The sequence below is a fragment of the Salvelinus fontinalis genome, chromosome 27 (genome assembly GCF_029448725.1).
Source record: "Salvelinus fontinalis isolate EN_2023a chromosome 27, ASM2944872v1, whole genome shotgun sequence".
NCBI lineage: Eukaryota > Metazoa > Chordata > Actinopteri > Salmoniformes > Salmonidae > Salvelinus > Salvelinus fontinalis.
The window spans coordinates 34239200-34260790 of NC_074691.1; the positions used below are offsets into that span (position 1 = coordinate 34239200).

At 37.4% G+C, this 21591-nt stretch overlaps 1 protein-coding gene across 7 annotated transcripts in view; it reads left to right on the plus strand.

Annotated features, from left to right (window-relative positions):
* eya4 (EYA transcriptional coactivator and phosphatase 4) overlaps positions 1-21591 on the plus strand; it is a 165641-nt gene that overhangs the window by 95540 nt on the left and 48510 nt on the right. For 4 of the 7 annotated variants that reach the window (XM_055885629.1, XM_055885633.1, XM_055885628.1 and 1 more), the window contains 6 exons: positions 3417-3500; positions 6110-6187; positions 7311-7377; positions 11537-11679; positions 12149-12271; positions 12989-13071. In XM_055885629.1, the coding sequence (XP_055741604.1) occupies positions 3417-3500; positions 6110-6187; positions 7311-7377; positions 11537-11679; positions 12149-12271; positions 12989-13071 (578 nt within the window). The remainder of the gene's footprint in view (positions 1-3416; positions 3501-6109; positions 6188-7310; positions 7378-11536; positions 11680-12148; positions 12272-12988; positions 13072-21591) is intronic. The other 3 variants (XM_055885631.1, XM_055885634.1, XM_055885635.1) reach the window with 1 other exon arrangement.

Genomic DNA, 21591 nt, shown 5'->3' on the forward strand with positions numbered 1-21591 from the left:
GATACCAGTAGAGATGATACCACTAGGACCGGGATGATACAAGTAGAGATGATACCGCTAGGACCGGGATGATACCAGTAGAGATGATACCGCTAGGACCGGGATGATACCAGTAGAGATGAAACCACTAGGGTCGGGATGATACCAGTAGAGATGATACCGCTAGGACCGGGATGATATCAGTAGAGATGATACCGCTAGGACCGGGATGATACCAGTAGAGATGATACCGCTAGGACCGGGATGATACCAGTAGTGATGATACCACTAGGACCGGGATGATACAAGTAGAGATGATACCGCTAGGACCGGGATGATACCACTAGGGCCGGGATGATACCATTAGGGCCGGGATGAAACCACTAGGGCCGTGGTGATACCACTAGGGCCGGGATGATACCATTAGGGTCGTGATGATACCACTAGGGCCGGGATGATACCACTAGGGCCGGGATGATACCACTAGGGCCGGGATGATACCATTAGGGCCGGGATGAAACCACTAGGGCCGGGATGAAACCACTAGGGCCGTGATGATACCACTAGGGCCGGGATGAAACCACTAGGTACGGGATGATACCACTAGGGCCGTGATGAAACCACTAGGGCCGGGATGATACCACTAGGGTCGGATGATACCACTAGGGCCGGATGATACCACTAGGGACGGGATTATACCACTAGGGCCGTGATGATACCACTAGGGCCGTGATGATACCACTAGGGCCGGGATGATACCACTAGGGCCGTGATGATACCACTAGGGCCGGGATGATACCACTAGTGCCGGGATGATACCACTAGGGCCGTGATGATACCACTAGGGCCGGGATGATACCACTAGGGCCGGGATGATACCACTAGGGCCGGGATGATACCACTAGGGCCTGGATGTTACCACTAGGGCCGGGATGATACCACTAGGGTCGGATGATACCACTAGGGCCGGATGATACCACTAGGGACGGGATTATACCACTAGGGCCGGGATGATACCACTAGTGCCGGGATGATACCACTAGGGCCGTGATGATACCACTAGGGTCGGATGATACCACTAGGGCCGGGATGATACCACTAGGGCCGGGATGATACCACTAGGGCCGGGATGATACCACTAGGGCCGGGATGATACCACTAGGGCCGGGATGATACCACTAGGGCCGGGATGATACCACTAGGGCCTGGATGATACCACTAGGGCCGGGATGATACCACTAGGGTCGGATGATACCACTAGGGCCGGGATGATACCACTAGGGTCGGATGATACCACTAGGGTCGGATGATACCACTAGGGCCGGATGATACCACTAGGGACGGGATTATACCACTAGGGCCGGGATGATACCACTATACCGCTGTGAAGAGATGCTGGACTATTCTGGAGTGGCCAGCTGTGAAGAGATGCTGGACTGTTCTGGAGTGGCCAGCTGTGAAGAGATGCAGGACTGTTCTGGAGTGGCCAGCTGTGAAGAGATGCAGGACTGTTCTGGAGTGGCCAGCTGTGAAGAGATGCAGGACTGTTCTGGAGTGGCCAGCTGTGAAGAGATGCTGGACTGTTCTGGAGTGGCCAGCTGGCAGCTGTCAATCGTTGTCTCTGATTGAGAACCAGACTTGGGTATCCTGTTTTCCCACTGTTAGGTGTGGCTGGTTATTTTCTGTTTAGTGTTTTTGTTGCACCTTTCAGAACTGTTTGTTTTGTCGTTTTGTTGTTTTTGTTCGAGTGTTCATATTTATTAAACGTATTATGAACACTTACCCACGCTGCACCTTGGTCCTCTTGTCCTTCTTCCTTACGACGATCGTTACACTAATGACTTTCCGTTTGGAGCGTCTGCAATTGGTTTGTCCCTGAAACCTATTGTTGTGTGTCTCCCTGTAAAATATTACTCTGACTTGTCATGTGACGATCAGAAGTTACCCTCTTTAAGGTGGTCATGTTTAACAATTGAAATGTTTCAGGTGAATCTTCAGAAATGTCAAAAACGATGACCTTGTCTTGTCATGTAACGATCAGAAGTTACCCTCTTTAAGGTGGTCATGTTTAACAATTGAAATGTTTCAGGTGAATCTTCAGAAATGTCAAAACGATGACCTTGTTTTTCCTCTGTGATTTGAAGGAAGAGGGTTTTTCTGTTCCTTTTCAGAGAATTGACGGGCAAAATGGGGCTCTTTTGGAGCTTACGATTTTTCATCGGTGGCCGATGCGGTAGTAGCCTATCCCAGAGGAACGTACGTGTTCATATCCCGAAGTGTATTTATGATAACATTAGAACGGTTGTTCATGTTACGTTTATCATCTGACGATGTGTGTATTGAAATTCTGATTCGAAACGGATTCTCATTGGCTGTTACATCGTGAGTATTGGTATTGAAACACCTGTCACCTTTCCTTGTTTGTAGTACAGGACAGGTAACGGGTCGGCATGCTAACTGGGTTACAGGCCTGGATGTTTCTTTACTAGAGCGCTACATGTTTTCATTCAGTTTGTCTTTAACCGGTTTTATTTCATTTTGTAAATATCGCTACACTAGTCTTATTTTCTCCACCTGCAAGTAAATAGCCTCACTTTTGGGCAAGTAAAAGTCAAGATTTTCTGTTGCCTCCTCACTGTTAAAATCCAACGGCATGGTCCACATTGACACCATTGAAAGAGTCCAGATCAGAATCACATCTATAACTTATGGTGAGATCTGAAAACATCACAGTTGGAGGAGGGCACCTCTCAAACATTAAAGACTCAGAGCAGTTTGCTGCCAAATTGCCAGTAGAAAAGTGAAGCTCGTTGATGACTACAAGAAGGGTTTGTCTGCAGTTATCTTGTCCAAAGACTCTGTCCCTAACTACTAGCTCTGGGGTGCCAATAATGTTGTACATTCCATTTGTCTTTATGTTCTAAATTAAAATTGTAAACTTAAGTTGACAAAAAAATGTAATTGGTTCTGCAATGTATGAAAATCCAATAACAAGATGTGTAACTAAAATATTTTCTTAAATTTAAACTTATTTTTCTAAGAAATAGGGAACTATTTAAGAAAAGTTCAAGGGTGCCAATATATTTAGCAGCAACTGTGTTGAATACATGTAACAATCCTTAGATAGTCCAGTTGTGACTGAAAAGGTCTACTTTGGAAACCGAGTGACATTTTCTGAACCATTCTGAACCATTCTGAACCTTCATGAACCATTCTGAACCATTCTGAACCTTCATGAACCATTCTAAACCTTCATGAACCATTCTGAACCTTCATGAACCATTCTGAACCTTCATAAACCATTCTGAACCTTCATGAACCATTCTGAATCCAAATGAACCACAGCAGTGTTATGGTTTGGCTTGTTGAGGTGAGAGAGCAGATTGGTTGTCTGTGAGTTGTAACCCCACCCCCTCTCTGATCCTCCACCCATTCAGGAGAGACCATGACTATTCTAAACACGGCTGATTGGCTGCTGGGCTGCAGTAGCCCGCCCCCTGGCCACAGTGGAAAGGACTATGGTATTGACTGAGCATGTGTGTGTCTGAGCCGACTGCTCTGGAGCGGTGTGGCGGGATGTGTGGGGTGGGGTGGGGTGTGGGGTGGGGTTGTGTGGTGTGGGGTTGTGTGGGGTTGTGTGGTGTGGGGTTGTGTGGTGTGGGGTGGGGTTGTGTGAAGTGGGGGTGTGGTGTGGGGTTGTGTGGGGTGGGGTGGGGTTGTGTGGGGTGGGGTTGGGTTGTGTGGGGTGGGGTGGGGTTGTGTGGTGTGGGGTGGGGTTGTGTGAAGTGGGGGTGTGTGTGAGTATAGGGGCGCCTTCAGAAGCACACAACGTTTTGGAATGTTCAGATAGAAATATAGAATATAGAACATACATGCCTCTCCAACGTGAAGACCAAGGAATCATGTTGGCTCTGTTCATGGCATTTCTATCTGCAACGTTTGGCATCTGAACATGGCCTAGGTGTGTGTTTGAGAGAGAAAAGGCATGTGGAATACTAATACAGGCTTCCACGGTAGCTAGCTACAATACCCCAGTCTACAGGCTTCCACGGTAGCTAGCTACAATACCCCAGTCTACAGGCTTCCACGGTAGCTAGCTACAATACCCCAGTCTACAGATCTTCCGCTGTAGCTAACTACAATACCCCAGTCTACAGGCTTCCGCTATAGCTAGCTACAATACCTAATACCCCAGTCTACAGATCTTCCACGGTACCTAGCTACAATACCCCAGTCTACGGATCTTCCACGGTAGCTAACTACAATACCCCAGTCTACAGATCTTCCGCTGTAGCTAACTACAATACCCCAGTCTACAGATCTTCCACGGTAGCTAGCTACAATACCCCAGTCTACAGGCTTCCACGGTAGCTAGCTACAATACCCCAGTCTACAGATCTTCCGCTGTAGCTAACTACAATACCCCAGTCTACAGGCTTCCGCTATAGCTAGCTACAATACCTAATACCCCAGTCTACAGATCTTCCACGGTACCTAGCTACAATACCCCAGTCTACGGATCTTCCACGGTAGCTAACTACAATACCCCAGTCTACAGATCTTCCACGGTAGCTAACTACAATACCCCAGTCTACAGGCTTCCGCTGTAGCTAGCTACAATACCCCAGTCTTCAGATTTTCCACGGTAGCTAGCTACAATAGCCCAGTCTACAGATCTTCCACGGTAGCTAGCTGCAATACCCCAGTCTACAGGCTTCCACGGTAGCTAGCTACAATACCCCAGTCTACAGGCTTCCGCTGTAGCTAACTACAATACCCCAGTCTACAGGCTTCCGCTGTAGCTAACTACAATACCCCAGTCTACAGGCTTCCGCTGTAGCTAGCTACAATACCCCAGTCTACAGGCTTCCGCTGTAGCTAGCTACAATACCCCAGTCTACAGGCTTCCGCTGTAGCTAGCTACAATACCCCAGTCTACAGGCTTCCGCTGTAGCTAGCTACAATACCTAATACCCCAGTCTACAGATCTTCCACGGTAACTAGCTACAATACCCCAGTCTACAGATCTTCCACGGTAGCTAGCTACAATACCCCAGTCTACAGATCTTCCACGGTAGCTAGCTACAATTCCCCAGTCTACAGATCTTCCACGGATAGCTAGCTACAATACCCCAGTCTACAGATCTTCCACGGTAGCTAGCTACAATACCCCAGTCTACAGATCTTCCAGGGTAGCTAGCTACAATACCCCAGTCTACAGATCTTCCAGGGTAGCTAGCTACAATACCCCAGTCTACTGATCTTCCGCTGTAGATGTGTGCTGTGCTGTTTGAATGATTCTGCACATGACCTCACATCTAGTCTCTCCTCCCTCTCTTCCTTATCTCCTCTCTTCCCTCTCTCTTTTCCTTCCTCTCTTCTCCATATCTCTTCTCATCCCTCTCTTCCTTATCTCCTCCTCTTTCTCTTTTCTTTCCTCTCTTCTCCTGTCCTCCCTCCCTCTCTCCTCCTCTCCTCCCTCTCTCCTCCTCTCCTTCCTTCTCATCTCTCTCTCTCTCTTTCTCCTTTCTCCTCTCCTCTCTCTCATCTCTCCTCTTCCTCGCTCCTCTCCTCTCTCTCCTCTCTTCTTTCCCCTCTCTCTCCTTTCTCCTCTCCTCTCTCTCCTCTCTCTTTTCCTCTCCTCTCTCCTTTATCCTCTCCTCTCTCTCCTCTTCTCTATCCTCTCTCTCCCCTCTCTCTACTTTCTCCTCTTCTCTCTCTCCTCTCTTCGCTCATCACCTTTCCTCTCTCTTCTCCTCTCCTTCCTCTCCTCTCCTCTCTCTCCTTCCTCTCTCTCCTTTCTCCTCTCCTCTCTCTCCTCTCCTTCGTCTCTATCTCCTTTCTCCTCTCCTTTCTCTTCTCTTTCCTCTTCTCTTTCCTCTTCTCTCTCCTCTTCTCTCTCCTCTCTCTCCTGTCTCTCCTCTTCTCTCTCTCCTCTCTCTCCTCTCTCTCATCTTCTCTATCCTCTCTCTCCTGTCTATCCTCTTCTCTCTCCTCTCTCTCCTCTTCTCTCTCTCTCCTCTTCTCTCTTCTCTCCTCTTCTCTCCTCTCTCCTCTCTCTCCTCACCTCTCTCCTCTCTCTCTCTCCCTCTCTCCTCACCTCTCTCCCTCTCCTCTCCTTCCTCTCCAGTGAAAACAGAGCCTATAAACAGCAGTGAAACAGCCAGAACTACAGGAGACACAACACTGGACAGCTACGCAGGATCAGGTAACACACACAGCATGCAAACACACACACAGCATGCAACCACACACACAGCATGCAACCACACACACCGCATGCAACCACACACACATTACACACAGCACACAACACACATCATGCAACCACTCACACATTACACACAGCATGCAACCACACACACATTACACACAGCACACAACACACATCATGCAACCACACACACAGCACACAACACACAGCACACAGCATGCAACCACACACACATTACACACAGCATGCAACCACACACACATTACACACAGCATGCAAACACACACACATTACACACAGCATGCAACCACACACACATTACACACAGCATGCAACCACACACACATTACACACAGCATGCAACCACACACAGCATGCAACCACACACACAGCATGCAACCACACACACAGCATGCAACCACACACACAGCATGCAACCACACACACCGCATGCAACCACACACACAACACACAGCAAGCAAACACACACACAACACTGGACATCTACGCAGGATCAGGTAACCCACACAACACACACACACACACATTACACACAGCCCTCAAACACAACACACAGCACGCAAACACAACACACAGCCCTCAAACACAACACACACACAGCCCACAAACACAACACACACACAGCCCTCAAACACAACACACACACAGCCCTCAAACACAACACACACACAGCCCTCAAACACAACACACACACAGCCCTCAAACACAACACACACACACAACCCTCAAACACAACACACACACAGCCCTCAAACACAACACACACACAGCCCTCAAACACAACACACAGAGCCCGCTAACACAACACACACACACACATTACACACAGCCCGCAAACACAACACACACACAGCACGCAAACACACACACAGCCCTCAAACACACACAACTCAGAGCCCTCAAACACAACACACAGAGCACCCCCATGTAGAGAGGGTTTAGAGACAGAGGGGTCAGTGTTGACCTGTGCCGTCTCCATGACAACAAACTAGAACCATACGACAAACAGGAATATGATCGGACACAGTGTCTGTAATGGTTGTTGTTTACCAGTTGTTTACCGGATTTGTTGTTTGTGGTTGTTTATTGTTGTCAGTCATTACCAGCAGTGGATACAGCCCTCCATCTGCACACCAGTACTCTCCACCCATCTACCCCTCCAAGTAAGTATTACTATGTTATATTACTATATTATATTATTAGATTACTATATAACTATACTATACACTAGTATTATATTATATTACAATATAACTATACTATATACTATTACTATATTATATTATTATATTATTATATTACTAACTACACCAGTACTCCCCACCCATCTACCCCTCCAAGTAAGTATTACTATATTATATTACTATATTATATTACTATGTTATATTACTATATAATTATACTTTATTATATTACTATATTATATTATTAGATTACTATATAACTATACTATACACTAGTATTATATTATATTACAATATAACTATACTATATACTATTACTATATTATATTACTATATTATATTATTATATTACTATATTACTAACTACACCAGTACTCCCCACCCATCTACCCCTCCAAGTAAGTATTACTATATTATATTACTATATTATATTACTATATTATATTACTATATTACTAACCACACCAGTACTCCCCACCCATCTACCCCTCCAAGTAAGTATTACTATATTATATTAATATATGATATTACTTTATAACTATACTATATACTATTAATATATTATATTACTATTTAACTATACTATATACTATGAATATATTATATTACTATATTATATTACTATATTACTATACTACTACTATATTATATTACTATATTATATTACTATATTATATTACTATATTATATTACTATATTACTAACCACACCAGTACTCCCCACCCATCTACCCCTCCAAGTAAGTATTACTATATTATATTACTATATTATATTACTATATTATATTACTATATTACTAACCACACCAGTACTCCCCACCCATCTACCCCTCCAAGTAAGTTATGTAATGTAGTATATAACTACTATATACTATTACTATATTATATTACTTTATAACTATACTATATACTATTAATACATTATATTACTATTTAACTATACTATATATTATTAATATATTATATTACTATATTACTATACTATTACTATATTATATTACTATATAACTATACTATATAATATTACTATATTATATTACTATATTATATAACTATATTACTATACCATATACTATTACTATATTATATAACTATTTAACTATACTATATACTATTAATATATTATATTATTATATTATCTTACTATATTACTATACTATTACTATATTATATTACTATATAACTATACTATATACTATTACTATATTATATTACTATTTAACTATACTATATACTATTAATATATGATATTACTTTATAACTATACTATATACTATTAATATATTATATTACTATTTAACTATACTACATACGATGAATATATTATATTACTATATTATATTACTATATTACTATACTATTACTATATTATATTACTATGTAACTATACCATATACTAGTAATATATTATATTACTATATAACTATACTATATACTATTAATATATTATATTACTCTATAACTACATTATATACTATTAATATATTATATTACTATTTAACTATACTATATACTATTACTATAATATATTACTATATAACTTACTATATACTATTATTATATTATATTACTTTATAACTATACTATATACTATTAATATATTATATTACTATTTAACTATACTATAATACTATACTATACACTATTACTACATTATATTACTATGCAACTATACTATATACTATTACTATATTATATTACTATATCACTATAAAATACACTTTTAATGTATTATATTACTATATAACTATACTATATACTATTACTATATAACTATACTGTACACTGTTACTGTAGTATATTACTATATAACTATACTATATACTATTACTATATTATATTACTATATAACTATACTATATACTATTACTATATTATATTACTATATAACTATACTATATACTATTACTGTATTATATTACTATATAACTATACTATATACTATTACTATATTGTATTACTATATAACTATACTATAAACTATTACTATATAACTATACTATATACTATTACTGTATTATATTACTATATAACTATACTATATACTATTACTATATTGTATTACTATATAACTATACTATATACTATTACTATATAACTATACTATATACTATTACTATATTATATTACTATATAACTATACTATATACTATTACTATATTGTATTACTATATAACTATACTATATACTATTACTATATTATATTACTATATAACTATACTATATACTATTACTGTATTAATTTACTATATAACTATACTATATACTATTACTACATTATATTACTATATAACTATACTATACACTATTACTGTATTATATTACTATATAACTATACTATATACTATTACTATATTGTATTACTATATAACTATACTATATACTATTACTTATTATATTACTATATACTATTACTGTATTGTATTACTATATTACTATACTATATACTATTACTATATTATATTACTATATTACTATACTATATACTATTACTATATTATATTACTATATTACTATACTATATACTATTACTGTATTATATTACTATATTACTATACTATATACTATTACTATATTATATTACTATATTACTATACTATATACTATTACTGTATTATATTACTATATTACTATACTATATACTATTACTATATTATATTACTATATAACTATACTATTACTATCACTATATTATATTACTATATTACTATACTATATACTATTACTATATTACTATACTATATACTATTACTATATTACTATACTATATACTATTACTATATTATATTACTATTACTATACTATATACTATTACTATATTATATTACTATATAACTATACTATTACTATTACTATATTATATTACTATATTACTATACTATATACTATTACTATATTACTATACTATATACTATTACTATATAACTATACTATTACTATTACTATATTATATTACTATATTACTATACTATATACTATTACTATATTATATTACTATATTACTATACTGTATACTATTACTATATTATATTACTATATTACTATACTATATACTATTACTATATAACTATACTATATACTATTACTATATAACTATACTATATACTATTACTATATTATATTACTATATAACTATACTATATACTATTACTATATTATATTACTATATAACTATACTATATACTATTACTATATTATATTACTATATAACTATACTATATACTATTACTATATAACTATACTATATACTATTACTATATAACTATACTATATACTATTACTATATAACTATACTATATACTATTACTATATAACTATACTATATACTATTACTATATTACTATACTATATACTATTACTATATTACTATACTATATACTATTACTATATTACTATACTATATACTATTACTATATAACTATACTATATACTATTACTATATTATATTACTATATTGTATTACTATATACTATTACTATATTATATTACTATATAACTATACTATATACTATTACTGTATTATATTACTATATTGTATTACTATATACTATTACTATATTATATTACTATATAACTATACTATATACTATTACTATATTATATTACTATATTGTATTACTATATACTATTACTATATTATATTACTATATAACTATACTATATACTATTACTGTATTATATTACTATATAACTATACTATATACTATTACTATATTATATTACTATATAACTATACTATATACTATTACTATATTATATTACTATATAACTATACTATATACTATTACTATATTATATTACTATATAACTATACTATATACTATTACTATATTATATTACTATATTGTATTACTATATACTATTACTATATTATATTACTATATAACTATACTATATACTATTACTATATTATATTACTATATAACTATACTATATACTATTACTATATTATATTACTATATAACTATACTATATACTATTACTATATTATATTACTATATTGTATTACTATATACTATTACTATATTATATTACTATATAACTATACTATATACTATTACTATATTGTATTACTATATAACTATACTATATACTATTACTATATTATATTACTGCATAACTCTTTCTCCACTCCACAGGCCGTACCCCCACATCCTGTCCACACCGGCAGCCCCGCCCATGGCAGCGTACGCCGGCCAATCCCAGTTCAGCAGCATGCAGCCGGCGACCGTCTACACCGCGTACTCCCAGACCGGCCAGGCCTACGGACTGTCTACCTACGGTACACGCACACGCACAGACTGACACGCATGTACTCTCTCCTCCATCTTTTATTCAATGGCAGATATATGGATGCCAACCTGTTTTATTTTCTCTCTCACTCACTCCCCCATACTCTCTCACTCTCCCCCCTTTCTCACTATCTCTCCCCCCTATCTCACTCTCTCACCCTCTCTCCCCATCTCTCACTCTCTCCCACCTCTCTCACTCTCTCCCCCCTCTCTCTCACTCTCTTCCCCCTCTCTCACTCTCTCTCACTCCCCCCTCTCACTCTCTCCCCCCTCTCACTCTCCTCCACTCTCTCACTCTCTCCCCCCTCGCTCTCTCTCTCTCTTCCCCCCTCTCTTTCTGTCCCCCCTCCCTCCCTCCCCCTCTCTCTCTCTCTCTCCTCTCTCTCTCCCCCCCTCTCTCTCTCTCTCTCCTCTCTCTCTCTCCCTCTCTCTCCTTCCCTTTCTCCCCACTCCCTCCAGACCTGGGTATGATGTTACCAGGTATGAAGACAGAGGGGGGTCTCTCCCAACCCCCCCTACAGACCAGTCTCAACTACACGCCCCAGCCTGGACAGACAGCCTACTCACCATATCAGATGCCAGGTCAGTTAGCCAAAACATCCAATCGAAAGGAATGTGAGAGTGGAAACCTGACCAATCAGGTGACAGATACCGTACTAGCATGGCTTAAGTAGGAATTCCTGCCTTCATTAGACAAGACTAAAATACAGGACCTGTTCATTGTGGAGAGGACTCTGCATGTAACTGTGTCTGTTTAAGCTGTTTGGATAGTTGTTTGTAGTAACACAGAGTATCATTGAAAAAAGAGACCCTGGACTCCAGTGTGATTCCCTAAATAAAGGTTATATGAATCAAAAATAGAAATATCTTAATACCTGTTATGTCAGGAAAAGGAATTGACACATCTCTCTCTCTGTCTCTCTCTCTCTCTCTCTCTCTCTCTCTCTCTCTCTCTCTCTCTCTCTCTGTCTCTCTCTCTCTGTCTCTCTCTCTCTCTCTCTCTCTCTCTCTGTCTCTCTCTCTCTCTCTCTCTCTCTCTCTCTCTCTCTCTCTCTCTCTCTCTCTCTCTGTCTCTGTCTCTGTCTCTCTCTCTCTCTCTCTCTCTCTCTCTCTCTCTCTCTCTCTCTCTCTCTCTCTCTCTCTCTCTCTCTCTCTCTCTCTCTCTCTCTCTCTCTCTCTCTCTCTCTGTCTCTCTCTCTGTCTCTCTCTCTGTCTCTCTCTCTCTCTCTCTCTCTCTCTCTCTCTCTTTCTCTGTCTCTTTCTCTGTCTCTTTCTCTCTCCCTCTCCTTCTCTCTCCAGGGTCCAGTTTCACTTCATCATCTGGTTTGTACTCCAGCAACAACTCTGTGTCCAACCCAGCCAACTACACTGCTCCACAGCAGGTACCTGTGTGTATGCGTGCATGGGTGTGTGTGTGTGTGTGTGTTTTGCTGTGTGTGTGTGTGTGTGTGTATGCGTGCATGGGTGTGTGTGTGTGTGTGTGTTTTGGTGTGTGTGTGTGTGTAAGTGTGTATTACAAGCATTCTTAAACCTCAACAACAAACACAAGTCTATCTCTACCGTAGAACTCTGTCTAGAATCCACACCGTTACTTCTATAACTACCTACGTGTTTGACTGCTGTGTCAGAGTCCTTGAGACTAGAATGACTTGTGTTTGTGTTAGAGTGTAATGCTCGTAACACAGTGGATGGTTGGTTACCCCACAAAAAAAAAACTCAAATATACCCACACGATTATTCATTTCAAAAGACTGTTTTGGACAGAATATTTATCTTAGGTTACGTTCCAAATAGCACTATGTACCTTATCGGCCTTGTTCAATAGTAGGTCACTGTGTACCTTATGGGCCTTGGTCAATAGTAGTCAACTATAGTAGTTAGGTTCTGCTTTGAAAGTTGATAAACTTCTAACCACACTTTTGAGAAAATGGCCCTTGAATGTGTTGGTACACTTACTGTAGAGGTCCTTTTTGTCTCCACCCATTCAGCATCGTTCACACCCTCTTAAGCCTTAGCCCCACCCACCTTAGCCCCACCCATCTCTTTGAGGATTCACATGTGAGGCCATGTATTAACCAGAGTGAGTACTGTAGTGTACTAAACAGAGTGAGTACGGTAGTGTATTAAACAGAGTGAGTACTGTAGTGTACTAAACAGAGTGAGTAGTGTAGTAAACAGAGTGAGTAGTGTACTAAACAGAGTGAGTACGGTAGTGTAGTAAACAGAGTGAGTACTGTATTGTACTAAACAGAGTGAGTACGGTAGTGTAGTAAACAGAGTGAGTACGGTAGTGTAGTAAACAGAGTGAGTACTGTAGTGTAGTAAACAGAGTGAGTACGGTAGTGTACTAAACAGAGTGAGTACGGTAGTGTATTAAACAGAGTGAGTACTGTAGTGTAGTAAACAGAGTGAGTAGTGTACTAAACAGAGTGAGTACGGTAGTGTAGTAAACAGAGTGAGTACTGTATTGTACTAAACAGAGTGAGTACGGTAGTGTAGTAAACAGAGTGAGTACGGTAGTGTAGTAAACAGAGTGAGTACTGTATTGTACTAAACAGAGTGAGTACGGTAGTGTAGTAAACAGAGTGAGTACTGTATTGTACTAAACAGAGTGAGTACGGTACGAACTTGGACACTGTTGGCCTAACGTTAAATCCTAATCTGACTTTGGTGCAGGTCATGTTGTTCTTCAAATTACTGTCTCTGGTAAACACACACTATATCAAATAAAGTCCAAGCTTATTTGTCACATGAACAGGATACAGAAGGTGTAAACGGTACAGGGAAATGTTTACTTGCATAGTGACGTTTTTTGTTTAGACATGTAGATAGCTAGCTAGCTAAACAATGAACCGTAATCCCAACTCATGACGTTACTACCCTGCATGAATCTGAAGGTAGCTAAGGCTAACCAACTAGTTTCAGTGTTAGCTAGCTTCTCTGGGATAGTTGGGACGCTAGCGTCCCACTTGACAAGCACCCCCAACCCCCCCCCACTGATTAGCATCGCTAGCATAGCGTCACAATTAAATAGTAGCATCTAAATATCATTAAATCACAAGTCCAAGACACCAAATGAAAGATACAGATCTTGTGAATAAAGCCATCGTTTCTGATTTTTAAAATGTTTTACAGGGAAGACAAAATATGTAAATCTATTAGCTAACCACGTTAGCAAAAGACACCCCTTTTCTAACTCCATCAGTTTCTTACTCCATCAGGTGCTATCACAAATTCGACCAAATAAAGATATTGATAGCCACTAACCAAGAAAAAACCTCATCAGATGACAGTCTGATAACATATTTATTGTAGGATAGGTTTTGTTAGAAAAATGTGCATATTTCAGGTATAAATCATAGTTTACAATTGCACCCACCATCACAACTCGACTAGAATAAATACAGAGAGCAACGTGTATTACCTAATTACTAATCATAAAACATTTCTTAAAAATACACAGCTCACAGCAATGGAAAGACACAGATCTTGTGAATTCAGACAATATTTCAGATGTTCTAAGTGTTTTACAGCGAAAACACAATAAATCGTTATATTAGCATACCACATGTGCAAACGTTACCCGAGCACTGATTCAAGCCAAAAAGAGCGATAACGTAATCATCGCCAAAATATATAAATTTTTTCACTAACCTTCTCAGAATTCTTCCGATGACACTCCTGTAACATCATATTACAACATACATATAGAGTTTGTTCGAAAATGTGCATATTTAGCCACAAAAAAGCGTGGTTATACAATGACAATACTAGCAAAACTAGCCTGAAAATGTCGGGCGCCATATTTGACAGTGATCTTGTCTCATGAATAACTATTCATAAACTTGACTAAAAAAATATAAGTTGGACAGCTATCGAAAGACAAATTAGTTCTTAATGCAATCGCTGAATTACATTTCTAAAATTATCCCTACTGTGCAATACAGGGTTCGCCAAGCGAAGCTATACCAAACAAAATGGCGGAATATGCCTTTAAAAAATTTCGACAGAACAACGATTTATCATCTTAAATATTTCTTACTATGAGGTGATCTTCCATCAGAATCTTGGGCAATGTATCCTTTCTTGGGTCTAATCTTCTTTTGGTTGAAAGATGTCCTCTTGTCCGTCGAAATGCCCACTAACGTTCGACCGGGACCCCGAAACGTGCCCGGCGCTTCAAAGTGCATCACAAAGCAATGCCTCAAAATCGCACTAAACGGATATAAATTGCTATAAAACGGTTTAAATTAACTACCTTATGATGTTTTTAACACCTATAACGAGTAAAAACATGACCGGCGATATATTACTGGCTAAACAACAGCTTGGAAAGAGAGCAGGTCCGACGTCCATCGTGCGTCAGGCGCAGGGAGCAACAGAACGGTACATCCGGTCTTTGGCCTTTTATACAGGCCCTGATTGCGCAATCGACTCCATTCAAATTGTCACCACTTACTGACATCTAGAGGAAGGCGTGGGCAGTGTTTGTATCCTCATAGCATTTACAGGGACATTAAAACTGACCTGGGACCAGAGGCCAAGATTTCTGAAATCTCACTCCATATCAGGAAAAGTGCTGTAGAATGAGTTCTGTTCCACTCAGAGACATAATTCAAACGGCTACAGAAACTAGAGAGTGTTTTCTATCCAATAATAATAATAATATGCATATTGTACGAGCAAGAATTGAGTACTAGGCAGTTTAATTTGGAGACCAATTTTCGCTAAGTCGAAACAACACCCCCTATATCCCAAAGAAGCTAGTTAACACTAGGCTATAACTAGCAATGCAAATTACTCTGAGATAAAAAAATATATATATTTCTACACATTCTATACACGTAACATTAGCTAGCGAGCCAGCCAGCTAACATTAGCCAGCTAGGTAACAGTACTCTTTCATTTGCAATGAAAATGACTTTCTGACAAAATAATATAATATCTGAAAATGGAGCTAGCTAGACTCTCTTACCTGTATACATGGATGGATGCCCTTCCCTCTCTGTCACGGTTGCCACGGTTGCCCTTAGTTTGAAGATGTAATCCGGAGACAGGTGTTTTATACAGCAGCCTTCCTTTGGTGTTCTCTTATCGACTCCCTAACCCAATAAAACGGCTTTTCTCTGTCTGCTTAGCTTCCACTGATTTCAAAACTCGGTCCTCCAGAAGTGGAGAGAATTAGCAACGCCTTTTTGCAGTTCTCAATTATATCTTTTTTTTTAAAGCCACGGTAGCAAGGATTATCTACACATACTGAACAGCTCATGTTATAGACCGAAGCGTGTTACACGGCAGACCAATCAGAACTCATCTCTCGGCATGTCCAGCCCATCCATTATCTCAGCCAATCATGGCTAGCGGGAAGATTCCTGACTTTTTCCGTGTCTAAACCAACCAGGCTCGTAATTTAACAATTGTATTCATATTTACAGATGGCATACAAGTTGGTATTAAGGTACATGAAAGTTCACATGTTCCAGAAGGCAAATTCTGCAACATTTTGATTTGTTTTCAAATGATTACGTTCAGATGCCTCTCCTGTTAAGGAGTGACGCGTGAAAAACACCTAGTTTCCTGAAACAAGTCACATATAGGGAATAGGGTTCCATTTGGGACAAAGCCTGTGTGATGAGTAGAGAGGTACTTAACAGACACTGTAATGTCTGAATATGTAGGATGTGGTTGTTTAAAGTAAGAAAGGGTAAGGGTTAGTGGAGTGTCTCTGTACGTGTGTGTGTGTGTGTGTGTGTACGTGTGCGTGTCCGTGTGCGTCTGTGTACGTGCGTGTGTGTGTGTGTGTGTATGTGTGTGTGTGTGTGTGTGTGTGTGTGTGTGTGTGTGTGTGTGTGTGTGTGTGTGTGTGTGTGTGTGTGTGTGTGTGTGTGTGTGTGTGTGTGTAAAGGCTTTATAGGTACAGTACTTGTTCAGAAAGAAAGCATGACAGCTTTATTGGTCTCTCCTATAAAGACTCCATCTGCACTGGGTCAGTTAAAACACACAAGACTTTGTCTGTATTCCAAATGTATTCCAAATGGCACCCTATATCCTACATAGAGCACTACTTCTGACCAAAGACATATAGCTAATAGGGTGCCATTTGGGACATAGGCTTTAACTGTTAGGAATATATGAAAGAGAGGAGAAGAAAGAAAAGAGAGGAGAAGAAAGCAGAGAGAGAAGAAGAAAGGAAAGAGAGGAGAAGAAAGCAGAGAGAGAAGAAGAAAGGAAAGAGAGGAGAAGAAAGCAGAGAGAGGAGAAGAAAGCAGAGAGAGGAGAAGAAAGCAGAGAGAGAAGAAGAAAGGAAAGAGAGGAGAAGAAAGCAGAGAGAGGAGAAGAAAGCAGAGAGAGGAGAAGAAAGCAGAGAGAGAAGAAGAAAGCAGAGAGAGAAGAAGAAAGGAAAGAGAGGAGAAGAAAGCAGAGAGAGGAGAAGAAAGGAAAGAGAGGAGAAGAAAGCAGAGAGAGAAGAAGAAAGCAGAGAGAGAAGAAGAAAGGAAAGAGAGGAGAAGAAAGCAGAGAGAGGAGAAGAAAGCAGAGAGAGAAGAAGAAAGGAAAGAGAGGAGAAGAAAGCAGAGAGAGGAGAAGAAAGCAGAGAGAGGAGAAGAAAGGAAAGAGAGGAGATGAAAGGAAAGAGAGGAGAAGAAAGCAGAGGGAATAAGTGAATAAAGAGAACAGAGAAGGGGGGGGTGAGAGGGGGATGAAAAGTAAAACTCCCGGCCTCAACTCTTCCAGAACCACATCTGTCAGTCTCTTTCTCTCTCTCACTCTCTCTCTGCGAAAACAACAAGAAGAATAGTAGATATTAAAACAACAAGACGAATAGTAGATATTAAAACAACAGGAAGAATAGTAGATATTAAAACAACAGGAAGAATAGTAGATATTAAAACAACAAGAAGAATAGTAGATATTAAAACAACAAGATGAATAGTAGATATTAAAACTACAAGAAGAATAGTAGACATTAAAACAACATAAAGAATAGTAGATATTAAAACAACAAGACGAATAGTAGATATTAAAACAACAAGAAGAATAGTAGATATTAAAACAACAAGAAGAATAGTAGATATTAAAACAACAAGATGAATAGTAGATATTAAAACAAGAGGAAGAATAGTAGACATTAAAACAACATAAAGAATAGTAGATATTAAAACAACAAGACGAATAGTAGATATTAAAACAACAAGAAGAATAGTAGATATTAAAACAACAAGATGAATAGTAGATATTAAAACAAGAGGAAGAATAGTAGATATTAAAACAACAAGAAGAATAGTAGATATTAAAACAACAAGAAGAATAGTAGATATTAAAACAACAAGAAGAATAGTAGATATTAAAACAACATCTTTAAGAATAGTAGATATTAAAACAACATCTTTAAGAATAGTAGATATTAAAACAACATCTTTAAGAATAGTAGATATTAAAACAACAAGACGAATAGTAGATATTAAAACAACATCTTTAAGAATAGTAGATATTAAAACAACAAGACGAATAGTAGATATTAAAACAACATCTTTAAGAATAGTAGATATTAAAACAACATCTTTAAGAATAGTAGATATTAAAACAACAAGACGAATAGTAGATATTAAAACAACAGGAAGAATAGTAGATATTAAAACAACAAGAAGAATAGTAGATATTAAAACAACATGAAGAATAGTAGATATTAAAACAACAAGAAGAATAGTAGATATTAAAACAACATCTTTAAGAATAGTAGATATTAAAACAACAAGAAGAATAGTAGATATTAAAACAACAAGAAGAATAGTAGATATTAAAACAACAAGATGAATAGTAGATATTAAAACAAAAGGAAGAATAGTAGATATTAAAACAACAAGATGAATAGTAGATATTAAAACAACAAGATGAATAGTAGATATTAAAACAAAAGGAAGAATAGTAGATATTAAAACAACAAGATGAATAGTAGATATTAAAACAACAAGATGAATAGTAGATATTAAAACAACAGGAAGAATAGTAGATATTAAAACAACAAGACGAATAGTAGATATTAAAACAACAAGACGAATAGTAGATATTAAAACAACATATTTAAGAATAGTAGATATTAAAACAACCAGAAGAATAGTAGATATTAAAACAACAAGAAGAATAGTAGATATTAAAACAACATATTTAAGAATAGTAGATATTAAAACAACAAGAAGAATAGTAGATATTAAAACAACGGGAAGAATAGTAGATATTAAAACAACAAGACGAATAGTAGATATTAAAACAACAAGAAGAATAGTAGATATTAAAACAACAAGAAGAATAGTAGATATTAAAACAACATCTTTAAGAATAGTAGATATTAAAACAACAAGAAGAATAGTAGATATTAAAACAACATATTTAAAAATAGTAGATATTAAAACAACAAGATGAATAGTAGATATTAAAACAACAAGAAAAATAGTAGATATTAAAACAACATATTTAAGAATAGTAGATATTAAAACAACAACAAGAATAGTAGATATTAAAACAACATCTTTAAGAATAGTAGATATTAAAACAACAAGATGAATAGTAGATATTAAAACAACAAGAAGAATAGTAGATATTAAAACAACAAGAAGAATAGTAGATATTAAAACAACAAGAAGAATAGTAGATATTAAAACAACAAGAAGAATAGTAGATATTAAAACAACAAGAAGAATAGTAGATATTAAAACAACAAGAAGAATAGTAGATATTAAAACAACAAGAAGAATAGTAGATATTAAAACAACAAGAAGAATAGTAGATATTAAAACAACAAGAAGAATAGCACATATAATACTAAAGGGAAGAAATAAAAAATACATAAATAACAAATAAAATAAATACATATCCAATACAGATTTTTTGATTGTTGATTTTTGATTGTTTGTGTATTGTTTTTTGTTGTTGAGTTGAATTCTCTCTCTGCTAGTGTTTTGAAAGCAGCGTCCTTCTTCGCCGATGCTCTAATGTTAAGATAATGATTAATTTACATGTTACATAACAGAACTGAATATAGTAGCATCACATAGTAGGGCCTCGGAAAGTATTCACACCCCTTGATTTATTCCACATTTTGTTGTGTTACAGCCTGAATTGAAAATCAGATTAAATATATGTTTTATCTCTCCCATCTACAGACAATATCCAATAATTGTCAGGGGTGTGTATGGGAGGCGAAGTGCAGGAAGTCAGGTGCAGGAAGTCAGGTGCAGGAGAGCAGAGTGTAATAAACAGGAGCACATTAATTCCGGTCCAAAAAATGACATAGGAACAATAACATGCCAAAAAACACGGAACCTTGCAAAAGTATGGCGCCTGACATAATCCACATAACAATAAACAATTACACACAAAGACATGGTGGGGAACATAGGACTAAATACATTCTGTGTGATTATGGAATGAAAAACCAGGTGCGTAGTAATGGAACAAGACCAAACACATGGATATATGAGAAATGGAGCGGCGATGGCTAGAAATCTGGTGACGTCGACCGCCGAACGCCTCCCGAACAAGGAGAGGAGCCGACTTCGAACGCCGCCCGAACAAGGAGAGGAGCCGACTCCGAACGCCGCCCGAACAAGGAGAGGAGCCGACTTCGGTGGAAGTCGTGAACAATAATGACAAAGTGAAAACATGTTTTTAGACATTTTTTTTTCAAATGTATTGACAACGAAATACAGAAATATCTAATTTACATAAGTTTTCACAACCCTGAGCTGAGTCTTTCGGGGTTAAATGTCTAAGAGCTTTCCTGGATTGCATAACATTTGACCGTTATTCGTTTTGAAATTCTTCAAATTCTGTCTAATTGGTTATTGATAATTGTTAGACAACCGATTTCAGGTCTTGCCACAGATTTTCAAGTCGATTTAAGTCAA